The following is a 23,816-nucleotide window of genomic DNA, read 5'->3' as shown; positions in this document are numbered from 1 at the left end:
AGCCTCCCCCCCTGCAGAGAGAGATGACGTAGATCGGCTCGGCATGAAAACCCAGCCGATATACGTTTGTGTGAATCCAGCCTAAAAGGGGTGAGGAAAAAATGAAAATGGAAAAAAGAAAATGGGTTAATATGTATGGATACATGTGTGTTCAGTGGCATCCTTTCCCAAGGAAACCTATCCTATACAATTCACACAAAGAGATTCTCTCGCTATCTAAAAGCAAACTGATTGGTTACATTTTACTACAGTATTACACATTGGCGCAGTGTGCTTTTTAACCCTACAACTGCTCTCTCATCTCCTGCCCTAAAATGGGCATTCTTCTGCCCTCCTTCTAACAACACCCACCATCTTACTAGCATTAACTCTTTCTTATTCAAATCCCTGCTACCACAATTCCTTTCACGAGTGATTTTTCACTTTGACCAATAGTCCGAGTTTGAAAAATCACTGCATTTCCTATTTCCATGCCAGCAGGACACGTCATGTGCAGCGTCCCACACAACGCACAGCGCACAAATGCAGTGCCTTACCGACACTGTGTGTGAGAGTGGCCTTAGGCCGGCTGCACGCGGCCGTGACGGGCTCCGCCGCGGAATTCCGGAGCCCGTCACAGCGCCCCCCCAAAGACCCCAATACTTACCTGCGGATCCGGCGTCCTACGTCCCGCAAAACGCTTCAGCGTGACACACCGCAGCGTCATGTGACACGCCGGCCACGTCACATGACACGCCCACAGCATATGACGCGGAGGCGGTAGGCGGGGAAGCGGTTTCACGCTATCTTCCGCTGTGCTACAGCGGAAGATAGCGTGACAGACGGGCTTCCATTGACTACAGAGCATGCCGCGGGTGAGGACGGGTGATTTTACGGTGCGCAATTCCGCACTGTAAGCATTGTGCTATTAGGTTCAATAGAACCTAATAGCTGCGGACAACGCAGCGGAAATCCGTCCGTGGGAATGAGCCCTTAGCCTTGAGAATATGGCGTAAAACCGGCTTCACACGAGCCCCCAAAAGACATGCTCACTGGCGCGCTGCAAACAGCCGCACTGATGGAAACGCCGGATTATTTCCAGATGTGTTCTATTTCCAGCGCAATTACGCAGTGTTTCACCCATCTTCTTGCGTTATTGCGCGTGCATGCGCGCACCCTCCATTGACTTCTATGGGCACCCTTAGCGTGCAAATACGCAATTGGTTCTATTTCACCCTACTGTGAAATGGCCTTTAGTCCTAAAACCCCCTTTTTGGTGACCTTAACTCTTTATAAAAAGGGGCCCGCAGTATTGTCACTCTGGTTACCTGAGGCGGCCATGACAGGCGCTTCAACACTTCCCCTTTTAATCCCCCATTTTTAGTCATGTTTTCCCTCGTCTGGCCCTGGCATTGTTTCATAAACATGTCTAATTATTTCTGTCATGTAGTGACGGCCGTACGCGGAGCAGGAAGGGCGACAGCTGCTACCCCTCGGAGTCCCGCCATCGCACAGGCCCCGCCCCTGTGATGTGACGGGCTCAGGTGCGGTGACGTCACCAGGGCGGTCAGTGTTAAACAGGTGAGGGCGGAGCCATGGCGGAGGAGAGCAGCGCTACCTGACAGAGCCGGCAACATGTTACCTGCTGCACTGCGCCGCTGGCTGGCCAGACCCAAGGTAGGAGCAGGCAGCACCTAGTAGTCCCATCCCTGGTGCTCGTGTGTACGGGTAGGAAGCGTGCAGCTTCCCATGGTAGGTAGTGACCATTGGTGCGTGTCTCTGACTACTTGGCCCATGTCTTCTCAGCAGCACTGTTGGATAATCTGCTCTTCCACTATGTTTCTAAAGAGTTTAGAACAATGTATATTGCTAATAATGTACCCCCCCCCCCCCCCCACCTGCTGACAGGAAGAGTAAGATGGGAGCGCTGGATGTGCACTTATTTTCAATGTCCTTTGCCCATTCTAGATAAAAATATTGCTGTCCTGTCCTTAGGAAGGATCATCATGAATATCAAATCAGTGGCTTCCACTTGGTCCCCTTTGTTTGAGGGGGCTGGCACACCTCTGAGTGGCCTGTTTTCAGGCTGGTGACATCATGGCCATTCTGCAGTTCATTCCCACTGAGGTGAATGGGACTGAGCAGCAGTGAGGGGACTGTCACTATTTGGTGTAAGGTTCTGTGCCTGCTATATGGTGGAGAGGCTGTGAATGCTCCAAGGGGTGTGAGCTCTTTAAAAAGCTGATAGGTGCTAGGAGTTGGACCCCTTTCAACACCACCCACTAGTGTGCTGTTAAAAGGGGTTGTGAACAACCGCTGGCTCAGCCCTAGGACAGGCCATCATTAGTTGATTGTTTATTTGCCAGGGTAGTGTGCACAAATGTGCACTGAACTGATTTCTGCAGGAAGCAGACAGCTGTCTTCACTGCAGTGGCTGGGCTTGGTATTACAGGAAAAGTTTACATTTACTTCAAAGGGAATTTTGGCTGCAGTACTAATGCTTGGCTGATTGGCACTTATTACAGGTGATTTGCTGGTTGTGTAATGGGCCTTAAGTCACAAGGTGTTTATGAATGGAATTTAGCACATGAGTATGCTGTAAAGATGTTGCAGTCTGGCAAGGGATAATGCTAAAAGTGTGTGTGTGTGTGTGTGTGTGTGTGTGTCACAAACTAAGTGGCGAAGTGGAGATCATGCAAAGTGTTTAGTCAAGACCTCTTTGGTACTACTGCATTAGCTAGCTAGCCAGTCCCAAGTTGTGGGCCTGCAGTTTGTGTTCACCCATTCTGGGGGTGGAGACATAATGCATTGCTACCAACATCTTTACTTAATGTTTGTTTGCAGACCAAGTTTTTTGTGTTTTTTTTTCTTGGGGGTCCATTTACCCCAAAGGATAATCATTTGAGAGAATGATGTCAGGGCTTGTTCGCTCTGGCAGTCATACATCATTGGCTCGTTCAGTTGTTCACGTTTTCTCTGCAGAAGAGAATGAACTAGTTTTATTTAGAATAAGTGAATGAGCCAATGTTTGTCATTGGCATGCAAGTAGATTGAAGGATTATTGCTCACTTTTGTTCTTCTAAATGGCCTTTACTACTTGTGTCTGTCTGTCATGGAACCAAGGTGCGGGTTCTTTCTACCATAGGCTTTGCACTGCCAGATCCTGCCCTATCTGGGAATAAGTGAGTGCTGCTCTCTATTCTCTTTTGTGATCTAAATGGCTTTTTCTGATCTAGTAGAATATCTTTCTAACTTCCTTGAAGCCAAATTTTTAAAACAAGGATCCAGTAACACAATTTCCATGCACAATATGCAAATGGGTTTGTTCACATGCGTGTATTTTCCTGTGCACGTCTGTTGCACAAAAAACACGATCCCCATAGGTGTCAATGGGGATGCGCAATATTATAGGAGATGCATAAAACACTGCAACAAATTTTGAACTCGTTACACTAATTAGCCTTTCAATCAGTGCGTCTGTTTGCCACGCACAAATGAACATGTCTTGTGGGCGCATAAAGGTATTGTTCATCTCGCAAATACACAGCTCTCAGGCATGTACAAATATGCATACACCCGTTTGTAGGGGGCCTAAAGGGTATGTTCACACGGTGGGATCCAACAAAAAAGTCAGCACTTTCAACAAACTAAAGGTACAGGTGTACATGAGCTGTAGCGAATACAGCAATAAGCACCTGGTTCAGCGTGTGTACATAGACACTTAATGACCTGAATAAAGATGCAAGACTCTTTATACTAATCACATAAAAATAAGGTTTTGGTGTATACTTTGATCAGAACATGTGGGCCCATCTGCTGTATCCATCTGGGTTTTATTAGATTAATTCCCAACTGTAAAAGACACCTCTTGAAATGGATACCTGACTACTCTGGTCTACCCACCCGGCTTGGGTGTCTTAATGGAACAGATTTTACCCATCCCTAACGTCACATGTGAATTTGCAGTTTAGAAATGGATTTCTGCTGCAGGTTTTAGACTCCAAATGGAATTCATGTTGCCGTATAAACATACCCTCTAAGATACAGGTCATTAGTTTTACTTTAAGTGTGATTAATGCATTAATCCAGTCACATCTGAGAAGTGGAGCATACATATAGATTGGATTTGCCTCACTTGCTCTACTTTTACCCCATCTTAGACTAATGAGGAGCAGGAAGTGTACTAGAAGCGCAGCACATCCATTGAGTTCACTAAATGAAGCTATGAGACTTCCAGTCCTGATCAGTGATGACTATGACCAGCACTACTGCACTGACAGTGGGCCAGATCAGCTGATTGATGGGGATCCCAAGCAGCATATCCCCGCTGATCAACTGGTGGTGGTCTATCCAGGCAATAGTTTATCGGCTGTAAAATCCCAGAATACCCCCTTAAGACTAAATGATTTGGCAATGCTAAACCTGTCCTGACTGGTTTGCCTTTTTCTTCATATGTTAACAATCAATGCAAGGATTAACTCATAGGGTCTGTGCACTAGCAATATGAAGCTGATGGCAGATACAGCTTTATTTCACTGCTCAGCTGCAGGAATTAATATGTAGACTAAAGCTTTGGTTTTTCTTTTGGGAATAGAAGTATTGTCTAAAATATACATTCTTCTCTATACAGCGCCAATTCTGGCTATAATTGCCCTCTTGATGACTACAATGCCCAGCTTGGCTCTGTGCAACATGCATGGTCTGAGAGGGCATTGGCCACCAGCTTGTGTGTGTGGGGGGGGGGGGGGGGGACACATATGGTGGCTGGGAGTGACTGTGCCCCTTCCCACATGAAGTCCACCTGAATGGATTATCTTCCATGCAGCAACATCTTGAGCATTATTAACCATCCTTATCACTCTTCCTGAGGTGCCACCATTTTAGAAGCATAAAGGATGGGAACAGTGATAGAAGTTTTGCTCTTGAGAAAAGATGTGTTTTTTTTTTTTTGCTTTTTTTTCCTTACAGAATGTAATCTAGGTTATGGGCCCCTGCACACGGGCAGAAGTTACACAGCAGGAATTTCCGCCCGTGGCTGCTGCCATAGGATTGCATTAGAAAACGCAGTCCTAGGCAGACGGCTGCAATTTGTCCGTGACATCGCATGCGGAAAACAAATCGCAGCATGCTCTATTTCTGTGCGGCTCTCTGTCAGTAGGTCTGGCTCGGCTCCGCGCATGCGCCGGCACATCACAGAGCCGGACCTGCAGGAGCAGGTGAGACCCGCACTGGTCCCTGCAAGGGTGCAGGTTGGATCTGCAGGCGGCCTATGTCAGATGTTCTTGCCTTTTTCCCCCTTTCATTGGAGGCCTGTGTAGACATGCTGCTACTGATAGGATTATATGACCGCTACTGTGACACACATATGGATGTATGAACACCCAGCCCTAAGGTGTTGTCTGGAAACCCATACTGATTCTTGCCATGTTCAGCTTTATCAAAGCCTCTCGTTAAACCTCCCAGGTGACTGAATTGGGTTCTTATGTTGGCAGAGACCATGTGTGCGTAAAATCCATAAGTTCATAATTAGTTTGCAGTCTGTCTGTTCACTAATGTCTGCCAGGTAGGTATGTTTCCCTATGAGCTAGCTGTTTTACAGATAACGCCATCAGGTAATCAGCTGCCCTGTTTCCCATAAGAGCCAACCATATCCTTCTAGGTGACTTATGTAAATGCCCATTTTACACACAAAGAATCTTTCAAACGACTGGAAGACTTAACAATCTTTTTGCATAAAGTGTTAATGGCCAATTTTTTGTTTTTCAATTAATGGGATGCATAGTAATAACAAACTGCTGTTTTCCATGCAAATGATCCTGTGCGATCAATATATTAACTGATGCAAAATTCTTCAATCTATTTTAACCAGCTCCAATTTGCTGTTTCTAAACCGTAGATGTTGCTACTGCCTCCTCAGATGTGTCCCAGCCCCAACAACTTAGGGGTGTCCCAGTTGTGAGGCCTGCCTCTGAGAAATACTGGTCTGTACTAGAGCAAGGTTGCATCTAGCATAGTCCAATGTAGTATAGTGTTTGGCTCTGCCTGTGGCTCCATCCCTTCCATTCCAGGCTGCACATTCTCCCACCGGTGTGCCGTTGGGCTCCGCACACTCCCCTCTGGTCTGCCTATTAAATCTCATGGTAGGATGGGTTTACACAGGCTGCACAGATTATTGTTTTATTCGATTTCCAGACAACCTCATCAATGTTGGCACAACGTCACAAGTATGAGGCACTGAATCATTTTTGTTAAACATCAGTACTAAGGAGTACATACTATGCAGGCTGGCAACTGTTAAGTTTTGCCAAACAATAGGTGAGCTGTGGGTGGTAGTACTTGCCTGGCCAGTCTTCAGGGGTGCCCATACCATGAGGCAACCTAAGCCTGTCTACAGCCCCTCAGTGCAGCGGTACTAAGGTTGCCACCCAGCTGGTGGCAGCTAACTTAAGGCCAGTATGTATTTTACTTTTACCAGCCATATTAACTGGCAAAAAAATAAAAATGTCTGCCAGCTATCCGGCAGCAATCCAACACCTCATTAAAGGGGTTGTCCCGAGGCAGCAAGTGGGTCTATACACTTCTGCATGGCCATAATAATGCACTTTGTAATGTACATTGTGCATTAATTATGAGCCATACAGAAGTTATAAAAAGTTTTATACTTACCTGCTCCGTTGCTGGCGTCCTCGTCTCCATGGTGCCGACTAATTTTCGCCCTCCGATGGCCAAATTAGCCGCGCTTGCGCAGTCCGGGTCTTCTCCTCTTCTCTATGGGGCTCCGTGTAGCTCCGCCCCGTCACGTGCCGATTCCAGCCAATCAGGAGGCTGGAATCGGCAATGGACCGCACAGAAGCCCTGCGGTCCATGAAGACAGAGGATCCCGGCGGCCATCTTCAGCAGGTGAGTATGAAGACGCCGGACCGCCGGGATTCAGGTAAGCGCTGTGCGGGTGGGTTTTTTAACCCCTGCATCGGGGTTGTCTCGCGCCGAACGGGGGGGGGGGGGTTTAAAAAAAAAAAAAACCCGTTTTGGCGCGGGACATCTCCTTTAAGCATTTGACTCGCTCTCATCCAGAGGCCACTCTCCCCAGGATGGAATTTGCTTTCCTGCACACAGATACCCTCATCTACTGTAAAGTGTAGATATTGGGCGGAGAGGCCAGGGGTTGCAATCTGCAGATGTTACGGGCAGAGTTAAATGCTTATTGGAGTCATAATGCTTCTGGGCTGGAGGCCCACTAAATGGGTCACACCTACAGTTGGCTACTCTTGGGGTAACGGGCACTATTGCTCTCACTTCAAACAAGCTTCAGTGTGTTGGGTAAATTATGTATTGGAGCTTTGAGTGCCTATAAAATGGGTATGATTTATTTTTTTGAGTGGGGTGATGCCATTTCACACTTCAAGCAGCAGAAAGACTTGAGGCACCCCTCCCGGTGTTGAATTGCTACCTAACCATTTAAGTTATTGCTTTTGTTTCGCCACAGAAATCAGATCAGCGTCTGCTGGCAAAGTTCTTTCATATTGATGAGGAATTGAGTGAAGTTGTCCACAATCTGTCACTCCTTGATGTGCAACAAACTCCTCACAGCTATACGGCCTTGGTCAACCGGTTAAACCTCAGTCAGGTAAGTCCTTCTAAATCATAAACTGGATGATTCTTTGTCTTTGCTAGAACATACTGTATGTGTATGGTGGTTTGCCTACAATTATATAGGTCATAAGGTTGATGTGTAATGGACCATCAAGCCCAACCTACATGCTCTGCTTCACAGCAATCTTTCCCAACCAGCAGCTCCTCTGTATGTGTCCGTCAAGCTGAGCAGCTCTAAAAATGATTGGCTCCACTAGTGGAACCAAGGATGTCATGGGGCCCAATGTCCACAGGTGGATTTAAAGATCCACAACTCAAACTGCCCATAAGGAAGCATGGGCGGCCGCACCTGCATTAAAGCATGCAGATTTGTTTTGTGGACCTTCTGGTCTAGAAAACAAATAGCAGCATGCTCCATTGTAGTGCAGGCAGCTTTGATGGAAGCTGTCTGATCCTCGGCCATGGTGTCTACAGCAAAGCAGGATTTTGGGGGTGGGAAGGAGAAACAAACCTAGTGTGCATGTGCGCCGGCTGGCACTTCTGCAGTAGAGGGGAAAAAAACCCAGACAGGAACGCAGGGTCCTCTGCCACAGACAAGGTCTGACTTCCAATGTGGGTCCCTGCATGCAGAATCCAATCTGCTGTGGGCATGAGGCCATAATCGCTAGGATGAGGGCCATATGTTTAAAAGGATTCTTCACACTTGTCATTCAGTGTGGTTCAACAACTTCTGTCTTAAATGCAAAACGTTGGACTTCTGAGCCAGACGTAGGCAGCAATTCCTATGAAGCAGATGACAGCCAGCCCATAATAAAGGGGGGGGGGGGGGGGTTGACAGACACTTCTCTCTGGCTGAACGATGGATTTTATGCTTACCTAAAAAATCAATGTTCAGCTGAAGAGTGAAAGACGGGAGCATTTACAAACAATAGCTCTTAAATGATGGCTTTTGAGCGATAACATTGTGTGTTAATGGGCCTCTAGCTATGCATGTATTCTCCAATAGAGATGAGAATAAACCTATTCCAGCACTAGATGAAAGCTGCGTTCATCTGATGCAGCAAGACATCCTGTCTGCTGATCATGTGATCGTCCTCCAGCTTGCTTCATCCCATAGACTGGATGTGACATTGCCTGTCATGTACACAGTATGCCTCGGATGTAGAAATTAGTAGGCAGTTTGTGTACATGACAAGCTCTACCATGTTTCACACTAGTGGTGGCCTGGAGGTGATCGCTAGACGGGACATCTTGCTTCACTGACTAAGCCCCACACTCTTTCGAACACAAGGGAGTCTGAAGCTAAAGTGCTAATCTCAAAAGCATATTACCGACATGAACACCTTGTAACTTTTTTTTTTAGTGCAAAGTTATTTCAAACCATCAACTTGGTTAACCTGTATTCTGTAATTTTGTCTTCAGGAGCGTATGCTTGACATACTGGAGCAAATTCTGCAGCAGTGTATACCAACGAAGAGGAGAAGGAGAGACTATCACGTCAAGTTCCCTGATGACCAAGTAACTAATGCTATGACTACTCATCTCCTCTTTTCTGCTGAGGTATAATTGTATGTAAACTTGATGGTAATCCTCAATCTTCTGAGTATCATTGTATCACTGTACATATGCTTCAAGCTTTTGCTAGGAGGCATATATATTGAAGTGGAAGAGCTAGATGGAGTGTTACTTCAACCCCTGGCCCATGAGCTACTCCAGAGTCTAACATGTCTGAGACAAGTTCTAAGAGCACAAAGTCTTGAAGATCCAGGAAGATATCCAGAATCGACCCACCAGGCTATGCTGCACTACGACAACCTGTGTGCGGAGTTTGAGCTCAGGTCTGTACCCGCTATCGCTGTTATGTGCATTTTTTTTTTTTTTAAGTTCAAAGCTCCTTTATATATTTGGCATAATAAAACCAAAAACGTAATGTTCATTAGGCTGATATAACAACATAAATGATAAATCAGAGCCAAAGGCTGGTGGAAAATGACAGGGGTAGAGGTGATGACTAGTAAATCACAGCTAAGGATATAGATGTAATGAGACATAAACCCAGGTGCCAAATGTTGACCTTGTATTAATGGCAGACGTTTGGGACTTCAAACTAAGAACTGTCCAGTATGTCACATTTTAAAATGATCTTCTAGGTATTAAGACTTTTAGGTCTGTTAAACTGATCCAGTCCAGGAAAAATGGTTCTGCATGGGTATAGCCTGCTTTGTTGTATGTCTGTGCAGATTCCTCCTTGACTGTACTTTTTCTTTTTTCCTCCAATGTATATTCCTCCTGAACGCCTTGTACACACACTGGAGGATGTGCAAGAGTCAGTCACATCAATAGTTAAGGGTTTTCTCAGACTCTTACACTTGATGGCCTATCCTGAGGATGGGCCATCAATAGTTGATTAGAAGGGCTCCTCTGCTCTGTATCCTCTGTCGATCAGCTGATCGCCAGGCCTGCTGTCAGTGCATACGGCACTGGAAGCAGATAGTGCTGTTTGTATTGCAGCTGCCAGGTTTGGTACTGCAGGCAGTTACCATTTGAATCCAAAAGAAACACTACTTTATTTGTTTTCCCTAGCTCTGCAGTGTACAACATAACTCCAACATGGGCCTGAAAGAAGGCTCCTTACAGCTTTTGGGCTCTTTGTATTGGGATGTTTTCATGCATAATTATAGGTTTTCAAAGGGCCTTTGTGCCTAAACATTCCCTTAGAGCACCCCGTTTTTGAAGGTACACCTATCAAGGCACTCATCTAAAGGGATAATAGGCATTTTGCCCCAGATGTGTTTCATAGAATTTATTAGAATCGGTGGGAAATATCTAATTTTTTTATTTTAAATAGATAGTATCTTAGGGACTGAAACCTCCTGTTGACTAAAACTGCTCTGTGCTTTGACAAAAATGTTGTACTTGAAACAAGCCCACACTAACAGTTTCAGCAGTCTTGTAAACAGCTCTGATTTGGATACAAAACAACTCAATGCTAGTAGAACTCCTCTATTATCAGAACAAAATAACAATCTACTATTACTCAACTTTTCACCCCACAGATACAATGCTACCACTAACGGGAAAACTTCTAACAACACTGCATTCTTCAAGAAACCTTTTGATAGCCAAGATTCATGCCATTCCTCAACAGACCACTCACTTAGCAGCCCTGCCGCATAACCACTTTTCAATTTTCCTAATCTTAACTTCAAACCCTGTCTCCGGCAAAAACTTGTTTGCCATGCGGTGTGACCATTAAAATCAGTCAGATAGCTCAACCAGATGCTCAGATCTTCCTTTATACCTGCAGTTAATCTAACATGCGACGAAGGTGAAACCAACCCTTTCATCGCCGAAAATAAACTTCTGACAAAAATTCTACCCACTGGAATTACACGACACGCAAAAGCCAACTGGCCCGCCATTTTCTGTAGCTCTTTCAAAGTAACTTTCCTCTTGTGCTGTAACCACTGATCAAGTTGCACAATTTTCCACTTTTTCAGCCGGCAGATGAAATTCCATCCTAATGCTATCAATAACTATCCCTAGAAACTCTAGCTCCACACAAGGCTGAACTGTCTTCTCATGAGCCAGCAGGATTCCAAAAAACTCCATCACACAAACCTCCCAAAACCTCAGCGCATTCACCAGTTTCTGGATGACCTATAAACAGTCATCTAAATAATGCATAATACCAACTAAAGGGAACTCCCTGCTGACCACCCACTCTAAGAACGACGAAAATAGCTCAAAATAGTAACAAGACAGCCTAAACCCCCATGGGTAACACCATGTCAAAAAAGAAAAACCCATCAAACTGAACACCTAAAGAGTTAAAGCCAGCTGCACACACCAGAAGCAATCTGAACGCTGCCTGTATATCAGCCATAGCCATCATGGCACCTTGACCAAATCTCTGTAATGAAACTAATGCTGAATCAAATGAAGCATACTTCACCACTGCCTGACCCCCATCTACCTCATCATTCAAGGAAGCATTAGGGGGGAAAAGACAGGTGGTGAATGACCCGGAAAGTATTTGCTTCTTTGGCACTAGACCCAAGGGAGATGACCTGAAATTCTCAAAGGAGGATTACTAAATGGTCCAGAAACCCAGCCTTCTTGAATCTCCTTTAGGATTTTATCATGCACCACATCCGGATGCAACTTGACCGAACTTAAGTTTTCCACCCAATTACACCCGGAGCCTTTAAAACCTGGGATAAAAAATCCAACTCGAAAACCTTCAATGATTTGGGCCCTCAGGGGCTCTGGGTACTGTCCTTACCACGGCAGCAGCCTTCCCAGCCTCACTGGGGTCAAGGCCTTTAACATGCAAATCCCTCGTACCAACCTGAGAGCTGGCTGCTGCAGCCTTGTGAAAGCACTTTACCACAGGGTGTAATCCCTTACAAAAGGAGCACTCGTGCCGGTACCTGCAGTTCTGCAGCCATTTACACTGACTTTCATTAAATGCAAAGCAATGTCCTCTCTTCAGCACCGCCCCTGTTGTGGATTGCACCCTAGGAAAGCTCTGCTGCCTAGGTGGAATCATTAAGCTCAGCCACAGACCCACATCTTTGACTCCCCATTTCAAATTGGGGCATATCGCCAGCTTTTGACAAAACATTTCATCGTAAGTAAACCATGATGATCCGCCAAAGCTGCGATATGCCTCCAATATAACGTCTATATGTTGCAGAATGCCTGCAGTCTTGACCGACGACTTCTCAGATAACACTGCAGCATAAATGCAAAACGCCTGCAACCACACATTGAAACTCTTGGGGCGCTTTTTTTCTTCCTCTTCTGACTCTGCAGCCTCCTTGCCTGATGGTAATAGTGGCAAGATTTCCACAAACTCTCTGCGCCAGATTTTTTTTTTTTTTTAGTGGCTGTTGGCAGGTGAAACCCCAGCGGGGACAGCTCACAGGGCAGAGCTTCTTAATAACACGGTGAGCTCTCACCGGCCTTGTTATCCATCAATGGGACCGCTGGTGCAGCTATCCATGACACCGCAGGGGACTTATCCTGCACAGTTAACCATCTATTTAACCCCACTGACTGCTGCATCCCTGAAGAACCAGCCTGTAATAACCCCTTCAGGGTCAGCAAAACACTATCTAATGATGCTAGCGTATTAGCAGACGCCAGCAATGGCTGCGATAAACCTTTGTTGCCAGAGGGCAGCGAAAAACACTGCCCTCCAGAAGTCTCACCACCACTGGAGCTCGCCGCTGCTGTCATCTGGATGGCTGGCCCTTCAGCTGCTGTGGAGCCCAACGGTGTCCTCCTGGAACTGTCCTCCGCTGGCTTGTGACACTGTGGGGAAATTGATGGAGAATAGCGCCTGCTGCTCTTCCGTGTGCGCTTACTCCTAGCGCGGGTCTGCATCTCCACAACCCCTGGTACTAAAGCTTCCGGCGGGCATCCAGTCAGCTGCTCCGACGCCAACATCCTTCCAGACGACCTCTTCCTCGCACTGGATGATGCTGCAGCACTTCTAGTGGAGTCCCTACTGGGCAAAATGACCGCTGACCCAGCACCTCGGGCTCACTTGGCTCCGAGGCTAAAAGGGCGATATCCTCCAGGCTGGCAGGTAAGGCAGACCCACCTGCAGCAGGAACTTCCAGGCAACGTCTCAGCCACTCCTCACCCCCTGCAGCCTCCGCTCTCACTATCAGTTGCCTCAGCAAGTCCTCCATCACACAGCCAGCAACCTTGAATGCTGTGAGGAAAACTGACAGGATTCTGCAGCTTGACTTAATGATATCTCCACTCTTGTTTCCCGCTCAAACCTCCACCAATCACAGCCTGTTGCTAGGCCTTTACCTCACAGACGTTCTCTCCTGATAGGTCACTGCCGTTATCTTCTTGACCAATCATTATCTGTCGCCAGGCTTCCCAGCTTCCATAGCAGACTCCTCATATTATAGCTGACCCTAGAGTGACTTAATAAAAACAGGTTAGAACCCCCCCCCATCCCCAATACAAACCATTTCCATCTACCTTTTATTAGTTATTAACCCTTTCCGCCCCCAGATTCCATGAGGCCTCAGCCCCTAGCGTACTTCTGCCGTACAAGGGTTGTAGTAGGCTTTTTGACCATAAGTTAAGACCTCAGTTTGAAACCAGCCCTAGTATTCAGGAATATTCCTGCAGTCTTATCTGTGTTTACAATACCCATCATCTCATGTAATATCTGACAGGTATATGTCCTTGGTGGTCAATGTAAAGTCTCCTGAAGCAATCTTCAAGCAGCAGGAAGTAGCGGTACTCTTCTGTGAGACGGTTTCCAGGTAAGTCTTGGAACAATCACAAGAGACTTTAGCAGGAACTCTTGTCATATAAAGTTACTGAAATTCATAAATGACCTGCTTGTCTTTGTGAATGGTTCTAGTAGTATGAGGACCGTATTGGGCAGAAATGACATTACTTGCAGCTTCATACTTGGGCTATTGAAATGTTAAAGCGAGCTGCAGGCTATACGTGGAAACTGTAGGCTGAAATATTCTTCATGGATGGTACTTGTATAATAGGCCTGAGTAAAGGCCCATTTACATGCCATTATTGCTCAAAGTTCGTTCAAATGATCAAAAGTGATTAATATTATTCAGTGTGAAGTGAGAATCGCTTATCTGTCGTTCACCCGAGCCCCTGCAGGGACCAGCGCAGCACTCGCCTCTCCCACGGCTCCAGCTCTCTGATGTGCCGGCGCATGTGCAGAGTGCCATTGAAATCGCGGCCGTCTGCATAGGATTGCTTATTGTAATGCGAGGCGTACATGGGTGGAAATTCTGCAGGAAATCCCGCCGCAGAATTTCTACTTGTGTGCAGGAGGCCATATGTAAACTTGTTCACCCGCATCGGTCCATTTTCTCCCTTAACGTTGCAGAAACCATGTATCTATGGGTAATGGTTTTTTTTAATATATTCTCCTTTTACAGAGCTCTACAAAGAGGATGTATAACACAGGAAATGATCGATGACTGTGACCCTGAGTTGATGATTTCCATCCCTCGCTTGGCAGTTATCAGGTAAGGTTAGTTTCAGAGCTGTGGCAGGGAGTCAAACACTCACCATAGCTCTGGTTCAAGGGGTTGTCCCGCGGCAGCAAGTGGGGTTAAGCACTTCTGTATGGCCATATTAATGCACTTTGTAATATACATCGTGCATTAATTATGAGCCATACAGAAGTTATACACTTACCCCCTCCGGTGCTGGCGTCACCGTCTCCATGGCGCCGACTAAAGCTGCCTTCTCCCTCGATTAGACGTGCTTGCGCTGTCTGGTCTTTTTCTGTTGAATGGGGCCGCTCCGACGTGCTCGCACCGGAGGGCTGGTCTGTGCATGCGCAGAAGACCTCTCCAGCGCGAGGGAGAAGGCAGCTTTAGTCGGCGCCATGGAGACGGGGACGCCAGCACCGAAGGGGGTAAGTGTATAACTTCTGTATGGCTCATATTTAATGCACGATGTACATTACAAAGTGCATTAATATGGCCATACAGAAGTGCTTAACCCCACTTGCTGCCGTGGGACAACCCCTTTAAGGATCCTTTGCACGGGCCAGTGATCAGGAACTATCATTTTGTCAAGAACACTTGTTTGTGTTGCCAGAAAGATGGTGGTTGGCAGCACATCTTTGTGTAAACTGATGTCCTGCTGACAGCAACAAAAATGTATAGGGGACAAGCAATTGTATCTTTGTGTGTTCAGGCCGTGTTTTTTTTTTTGTCTTTTTTTTTTTTTTGTGGGGGTGCTAAATCTATTTGGATATCTAATGTGGAAAATGTTATTTTACAGTGGGCTTCTAATATTTCCTGATGGGCCATTAAATGTGGAGAAACCACCAGAGGAGATGTGTGACCTTTTCAATATGTATCATGATCTGCTGAAGAGAATAAGGTGACTTGAGACTATAAACTCCCAATCTATAGTCTTGATTTGGGTGAAAAGATCTGCCTTGTCTGCACAGTTCAGAACTGGCTTTAAAATGACTGTCCTTAACACTACAATTTTATTAATTATTTACTGCAGATTCAGCTCTTAAAAAGGCTTTCTCATCACCTAAAATTGCTCCACAGCTACTCTGTACTACCTGGTCAGTGATTGGCAGTCATATGTTCTGTTCAGCAGCAAGTCGAGTGGCTGTGGAGCAATTTCAACTAATGGGAAACCCCTCTAATATAGGGTCAAAAAAAGAATTAACTAAGAGTTGTTGGAATCAAGTGACACTTTCTATGTGACTTGTAATGTTGATATAAGTGATTACAAGATCAGAGAAAAAATTTAATTGTGAAAAATTGAGTATTTGAAAGGAGGCCCCCAGATATCACACCAGCAGGGGATAATGATCATGTGCTGTTCCACAGCAAATGCAGGATCGAGGCACTCGGCTCTTGGTTCTTCAGACACTAATGCAGCCATCGTCAGTGCTCTAATTAAACCTAGATTCATCACTCAAGACAACCCAGTTACTCCGTAGCAGTCCAGTTTTGTCATTCACGACACCACTACATATGAAGGTGACAATGGGTGTCAAAGCCAGTACATGTAACGGGCGCAGTGAGACATTTCTGTTTGGGTACCCTCACACTTCCACTGGTTCCAACACTTCCTAACAGTCTGATCACAGCAGCCTAGGTGGCGGGCAATTTGTCCAAGTTCTCACATTCCAATAATGCTTTCCCCCCCCCCCCCCCCTCAAACTCTTAACTGGGCAAAAACACATAGATGCGGGTTTAGTGGCCAACAAGATCTACACAAGTTGAGTGCCGAAAGGGGTCACTACACATGAGTAGCCTCTGAGAGCCTTTTTACAGGCCAAGAATGGAACCATTGTTAGAGCCTCAGGGAGCAATGCCGTTCATCTAATCACACCAACTCATCACTTGCATATAATGGCATGCCGAGTTGTGCAGCAGAAAGACCACTCCTTCTAGGTGTTGGTTTTTAAAAGGGAAAAAAATGGAAGCTTAAAGGGGTTGTCCCGCGATAGCAAGTGGGGGTATACACTTCTGTATGGCCATATTAATGCAGTTTGTAATATACATCATGCATTAAATAGGAGCCATACAGAAGTTATACACTTACCTGCTCCGGTGCTGGCGTCCCCATCTCCATGGCGCCGACTAAAGCAGCCTTCTCCTTCCATTAGACGTGCTTGCGCTGTCCGGTCTTCTGTTCTGTTGAATGGGGCCGCTCCGGCTTGCTCGCGCCGCACATGTCTTCTGCACATGCGCAGACCAGCTCTCCTAAAGGGACAAAAAAAAAATTTAAAAAAAAAAGTAAAAAAATTATTAAAAAAAACACACTTGTCTCCCTTTACTTTGTAAAAAATCAAAAATACAATCACATGTGGTATCTGTGTGCGTCGTAATGACCCAGAGAAGGAAGTTAATACATTATTTAACCCCTTAATGACATGGCCCCTTTTTTTCTTTTTTCCCCATTTCTTTTTTTTTTTCCTCCCCCACCCCCCCCTGTTTAAAAAATCACAACTTGTCCCGCAAAAAAACAAGCCCTTATATGGACGTGTCAATGGAAAAATGAAAAAGCTATGGCTCTTGAGACGCAACTGCAAAACTAGTTGAAATTCAATGATTAGACCATTTTAAAAAAAACCTGCCCTGGTGGGCACGACAGGGTGGTAGGAAACCTGCCACTCAAGGGGTTAATATGGCTATACAGAAGTGTATAACCCCACTTGCTGCTGCAGGACAACCCCTTTAAATCACAATATTATCAATTAAACTAAGTAATGCATTATGCTCCCTCTAGTGGTGGCTTCAGGCAACCAGCAGGTTCTCTTATCGACTGGGAAGAGTTGAGATATCAATGTACATTTATATGCTGTATTAGGATAAACTTCTTTACGTTGAGGCTATGCTTTCTCCCATTCATGAATGGAGATCCACAACCCTTTATCTCTTTATTAAAGAAAACACGTGTAAACTTAATTTTCTTGGCTTTCCATGTAACCAGCCGAAGAGACTGTATTGGTGGAGGGTTATAGAATACAGATTGTCCCAACTATATTTTTTCTTTCAATCTGTATTCATGATTAACTATCTTCTGTCAGGGAACTACTGTACTTATTGTCTGAAGATGAAGTGTTTTCCCTGGAGAGAGCCTTGTGCTCCTCCTCTGAAGATCCTCCCGCAAGCCTGTCATCTTCTGTGCCAACTTCAGTTGCTTCAAGTAGTTCGGACTGCAGTCAGAGTACTCAAAATACATCTCAGACAAACTTTCCACATAATCCCACTGGTGCTTGTGATGGTACAGTATCTGGCACGTACTATCCTTGTGATCAGCAGGGTATTGTGCCGGTAGACTCTGAACACATGGGAAGTCAAGATGTGAACCTTCAGAGTGATCCAAGACAATCTTCAGAAATTCTCCGGAATGTGCATGTCCCATGTACTATTAGGTAAATGGATATATAAACAAGTTGTAGGCTTTGGGCAAAGGCTTTCCTAATTTCGTTCTATCTATGGCACTATGGCTCTGATACATATGAGAATGGCTGTATGCCTATAGATGGCATACATTGAAGCTCCCTTTTCTGAGGTAAACTGGAAGTCTTCCTAACTTAGCTTTCGACAAAGCTTGAATGCAACGCCCACAGAGCTTTTAAGGGGTATTCCAGGCATCTACTATTTATGACCTTCTCGGGATAGGTCACTATAGTTGATTGGCAGGTAATGCTGCTGGAAGTGTATGTGTCACACCCATTAAAATCAATGACCTCCATACCTTCAATTGCTTGCAGGTCCTCATTGTGTTCAAAACTAGAAATGTAATGGTGGGGGGAGGGGGAAAATTAATTTCAATGGGAGCAAAGCCTTCCATTACCTTTTAGGCTTTGACCAGCATTGTGGATGCCTGGCCCCACCACACTGACAGCAGGCCAGGGGATCAACTGGTCATGGGGAGCCAGAGCAGTAGACCAATGCTAATCAACTATTAATGACTTGGGGCTTATATATACGCGCGCACTCTACGCAAAAGTGCAGGATGTCCTATTTTTGGGCTTTCTTGCACACTAACATGGCACATATTAAACAAACTTGCCCATTGAAATAAATGGAATCCTTCTTGTGGGTTTTTTGTTTAGTTTTTATTCTTAACTAGGATTTACCTTCTACACAATGAGGGCTCCTTCACACTGAATTTTTTTTTTTCCCCTCCCTGCGAGTGTGAAAACACATTCTTATGAAACCGATGGTTTCATTCTCATTTGCGAGGTTTTCACTCCCACATTGTTGTGTGGAAGAAAAAATTTCAGCTTATCCTTGCTTTTTGTGATATCGCCCATTATTTTCAATAGTGCCAGCAGCAGTAGCAGCATTGGCCCTATTGAAAACAATGGGAGAACATCATGACCCCCCCCCCCCCCCCCCCCCCCCACCACCACCACCACCACCACCACCGCTACTGTGGCAGCTTCAGTAAGAGATTGCTTCTGCCCCGCAGGTATGCTATGCTGTTTCTATGTGAAAACTGCTCACATCCAGGGGTCTTCAAAAGGATTGTGAGGGCGATATGGTGATTCATGGCCCAATATTGCCAGTGTGAAGGAGCCCTGATGCCAAGGGGTGGGTGTTGTGTTCATATATATGGTTTGTTTGTAGTCTTGTACAATGACACCCTGCAATCTCACTGCTGGGGGGCCATTCAGGAGATGGGGAGCTCGTTCCCTCTGGCAGGCCATTTAAAAGCCACTGACAAAGTGTAATCAGATACAAAAATACTGTATATGATTTTAGTGATTTATAAAAGTTTTGGAGGTTAACTATGATTAAATCAAGGGAGAGCAGAAGAGTAAATGCATTCTGGCAGTAAAGAAGGTTGATATAAGAGCTTTATGTTGCAGAACATCAACGCTGATAGCTGTGCGTTCCCGCTACCGCAGTAACAGTGATATTTTTCATCGCCTCTTTATATGCGTTGCCGGTGAGTCTTCCTCAGACACTTGCTCACACCACTCTACAGCCTCCGCTCTAGCTTGATCCTAGTACTGTCTTTCAGGTGTAGCTGACCAACTGCAGACTAACCATGCAGGCGACCTGCGTAGTATTCTGAAAACTGTGTTTGAGGTGGCGAGATCCAGGCAGCAGGTGGATACGCCAAGTAAGAGATCCCTCTATTTGCTGATATGTAGATGTTCATACATGATCTTTCGTTCCTTCGGGGGTAAAAAGCCTTTACTGCAGGAGCCTGGCAGCAGCTTGTCCTTCTCTCCATATTGAAACATATGCATACTCAACTGAGCACTCTCTATATAGTAGAAGTAGCTTTACAATTCACCATCCTAATTAAGTTATAGTATTTTCCTAGACCGCTAAGCTGAGGATCTTCCCTTTGTAGCAATGCCATGCATGGATTAGCTTCATTCATGTGAAGGTTTACATGTTGTCAGTGTCTTATCCCATTAAAATGGTGCTGTCTTTTGTGCAGGACTTTTTTTTTTTTTTTTTTTTTTTTGTGACCCTCCAGGTTTGGACAAAGATGGCTGCCCCAGCACTAGACACTAGTATGCACCATTAGTCTGACACTAAACCTGCTTTCATCAAGCAGTACTGACCAGTCAGAGCAACATGTAGTGTCTTATGACCCTTTTACATAGGATGAGCATGTGCTAAAGGGTTCCTTTTGCAAAGCAAACATGCAGATATTGGAAGGCATGAGCATCTAGGGCTCCAGGCAAATTATAGCAGTGGGCTATATTCATGTAAAGCTGAAGATGAGGTATAGACCCTACCACTAGAACTTCACAAGATCATGTGAGGCAACTGAGTTGACAGCTGGCACTACAGTACCAAACTTTCAATTCATCCAACAGATTTACTACACTTTTTATTTTCTTCTGACCTTTTTATGACATTATTTTTGTCAATTAAGGTGTCTTTTAATTTATAAAAAAAATTTGACTTCAGTACTTAAAGAATGTTTTCACTAGTCTCCCTTCAATGTGGCTTAACCATCTGTTTGTTTGAACATGGCTCAGAAGCTAAGAGCTCTGACAACTGGCTATTGGGTGTTTGTTTCATAAACGGATCAATTTTGTGGCTTTTTCCCCCTGAAATAGATGACATGAATATAATACAGATGCCCTTGCTTGCATATGTTCACATGTGGCATTTCTTCCTAAAAACTGGATGAAAATATTTTCCTGTAACTTAAGAACAAAATAAGCAACAAATAATTGAAACTGGCCATATTGGAGTATACTAACGTGCCATTTGTACGACTGCTGTGATTAAAGTTTATTTGAGGGTCTGTATTAGGCCCCTAACATTCAGAATAAATCGTTCTACCACTGAATTAAAGTTGGATTACCATAGAAGCCATCTCTGTATACCAGATGGAAACCTAAGCAACTATGAGCTGGACTAGGTTTCTAGTATAATGTATCCCAGAAATTGGCATAAATTATATTCAAATGTGGCAGGCTGTATGCAGGTATGATCAGTGATGCTAGTCCACACTTTTTTGGAAAAGTTGCAGGGCCTGGGGTAAATGCTCAAAAAGTTGCAACTCTGTCATGTGCCAAAATTCCATCTCTTGTATGCTATAAAACTAGCAAACAGGGCCACATAATGTATTGGGATATGGTCTTTAGTCAAGCCCAGCCTCCCTCAGCATGGTTGGCCTTCTGGTTTCTCTGGATGGAACTCTTTCATAAAATGGGAAGGGCTATGTAACAGCACAGGATCTGGACTGAAGCACGCTGTATCTATGGAGGTGGGGCATGTTGATCTATTGGCCAAATACCCACCCATATGGTGCTGGTTTATGAAGAGAGGGTTTCCAGAGGAAAAGGATGCCAGCTGTGCCAGAGTGGTGGGGCCTAAATGTTGCATGGGTTCACTGAGGCAAGGATAGTCCAGAGAAAACTAATCGTATTCACTGAGTGGACTATAAAACTAAACTTTTAATAATATAGTGAAAACTCCCAAAAAGACAAACACCTTATAGCAATAAGCTATCCACTTCACATAAAACATAGAGCATCCCCCACTAATGTGAGGACCAAGATCAGGACTACTGTAGTGGATATTTCATCCACTTCACGCTTTATAATAGGGCAAGTATGTTTATCAGAACAAAGTGTCTTCATTGTATAACTTTATTGATGGACAGTTAACCATATCCCCTATTCTCCCACAATGAAGGAGTAGTGTCATTATGGGTAACTTGCTGCCCCTCATTTTACAGTTTTTCAGGGTAAAGAAGTTTTTGACGTAATTTTAACAGAATTGGTTTGGACCGGGAAATTTCACCATGATTGGTTCGGAAACCATGTAGCACCGCATGCTACACGATCTTGTAGCTCCCACTCATTTCAATGAGGGCTACATAAATGGTGCTTTGCCGAAATGCTTGGCTTCTTTCTTGCGGGTAGCTGATAACTATAGCATGGGTTTCCCATCTTGGTTATAAATGGCTGAGATGGGAATACCTCTTAAGTTTGGTTTAGTAGAATCATAAAGGGGTTTGGTTATGCAGGATGTTTCGTCTTACCATAATCCCAGATGCTCCTTCTCATTTATTACAAGGACTATTGTAAATGATGGCTTTGTTTTAATGTGTTGATCTGAGTTAAAATGGTGACTTATTTTCCAGTATCTTTCTGTTTATCACAGGAGTGCCTGAAAATGCTTCTCGCTTAGAAGATTGTCATGCTTGCCAAAAGGAACAGGATGGTGGGGCAAACGCTGGTAAATTGATATTTGGGAAAGGTGTTGGGATAACCTGCATTATTGCAAGAAGCTGCCTAAGGGTGCCATTACAGGAGCATTGGCAGCCAATCATAGCACTTAAATTTTCCTGATGGTTGTAAGGCTGCCCCTGCAAGCGCAGCTGTAGCCTGACAGCACGATCATGAGTTGGGGTGCTAGTATATGGATGCTGTGAAGTCTATAAAATTAGATGGCTAGCTTTTCTAATATTGCGGTTCACGTAACCTATTAAGACTAGTGAGCTCTAGAAGTGGCGTGGGGCTTAGTTGTGTTTTTTTTTTGGGGGGGGGGGGGGAGGTACAGTTTTACTGGACTTTTAATATCATGGGTTATGATCCTGTTTTGCCTAGAACCTCCAAAATGGATTCCAGACAGTGCCTGTACCCAGTGTATGTATTGCAGTGCACCCTTCTCGTTGTTCCGAAGACGGCATCATTGTCGGAGCTGTGGAAAGGTAGTGATTTTGTCCGATTGTGATTAACTGTAATAAATGATATGGCGTCTATACTTATTTGTTTCTCCTCTATAGATTGTCTGCTCTAAGTGCTCAGGTTATACGGCATCTCTACCTCACTATCCCCAAGCTGTTCGAGTCTGTCTCCATTGTTACCGTGTGCACTGCAGGCCTCGCTATCGGCAACAAGAAGATTGAGGTTACCACCGAGCTGGAGACTTCTCGAGCAACTGAAGAAAAGTGGTTTTGGAGCACATTTCACTTACACTGGCTTATGTCTAAATCTATTTCGGAGAGTCCTTTGTGTTTACATGACCATATGAGCAGGGGCCTATAGGGTGTTTATATGAGCAGGGGCCTATAGGGTGTTTATATGAGCAGGGGCCTATAGGGTGTTTATATGAGCAGGGGCCTCTACTTACAGGGAGCATTAGAAATTGAACGAGGGATTTACTTAATGGATATTAAGGCCTTGATATACTTCGGCCAAATCGGAAAGCTTTCTTTCCAGTGGCTGAGATGCCTTTTGCTCTCCTAGTTTTAAACTGGATCTCTTTACGTAGTTCGCATTGAATTCTTTAAAGAAGTGTTAAGTGTATATATGGGTATGTAATTTTTTTATTTTGTTTTTAAACTTTATTTAAATCCACAATGTGGCTGAATCCAGTTTCTAGTAGCAAAAGGGCAAGATGTGGCCATGTACAGTGGCAGGTTTTGCAGGACTGATGGTAAACTGCACTTTAGGCCAATATTGTAGCTCTCCGGATTATGAGACTTTTATTTTTTGTTAAATTATCAAAGCCGACGTTTTTATAGCCTCAAACTACTGAGATTGAACAATGTAAGTGTAAGGTTTATAGGTCTTGGTAACTGCTGCTAAATTATATGAAGCAATTGTTTTTTATATTTAAGGGCACAATAACTAAATGTATTTTATATAACTCGTAACTAACTATTTGCCTTTTTTTTTTTATTCCTGAACATTTTTATTACTCAGGCTGTGGCACAGATGAGCTACCAAAGGGTGTGCTGGGCGCACCGTGTCACAA

At 44.7% G+C, this 23,816-nt stretch overlaps 1 protein-coding gene across 1 annotated transcript; it reads left to right on the top strand.

Annotated features, from left to right (window-relative positions):
• Positions 1-1,597: 1,597 nt before the first annotated feature.
• On the top strand, positions 1,598-23,816 carry LOC136611497 (lateral signaling target protein 2 homolog). The gene is made up of 13 exons (XM_066591154.1): positions 1,598-1,656; positions 7,466-7,606; positions 8,995-9,132; positions 9,208-9,410; positions 13,779-13,868; positions 14,517-14,606; positions 15,373-15,474; positions 17,651-17,998; positions 19,445-19,524; positions 19,600-19,701; positions 22,218-22,292; positions 22,664-22,767; positions 22,843-23,816. Exons 1-13 carry the CDS (start codon positions 1,615-1,617, stop codon positions 22,963-22,965), a joined length of 1,638 nt encoding a protein of 545 aa, XP_066447251.1. The 5' UTR covers positions 1,598-1,614; the 3' UTR covers positions 22,966-23,816.

The sequence above is a fragment of the Eleutherodactylus coqui genome, chromosome 2, assembly GCF_035609145.1.
Source record: "Eleutherodactylus coqui strain aEleCoq1 chromosome 2, aEleCoq1.hap1, whole genome shotgun sequence".
NCBI lineage: Eukaryota > Metazoa > Chordata > Amphibia > Anura > Eleutherodactylidae > Eleutherodactylus > Eleutherodactylus coqui.
This window is presented reverse-complemented; position numbering and strand designations above follow the sequence as displayed.

Coding starts and splice junctions, on each gene's coding strand:
- LOC136611497 (XM_066591154.1), top strand. CDS start 1,615: ATGTTACCTGCTGCACTGCGCCGCTGGCTGGCCAGACCCAAG. Junction 7,607..8,994: donor ACCGGTTAAACCTCAGTCAG/GTAAGTCCTTCT, acceptor TTTTGTCTTCAG/GAGCGTATGCTTGACATACT. Junction 13,869..14,516: donor TTCTGTGAGACGGTTTCCAG/GTAAGTCTTGGA, acceptor CTCCTTTTACAG/AGCTCTACAAAGAGGATGTA.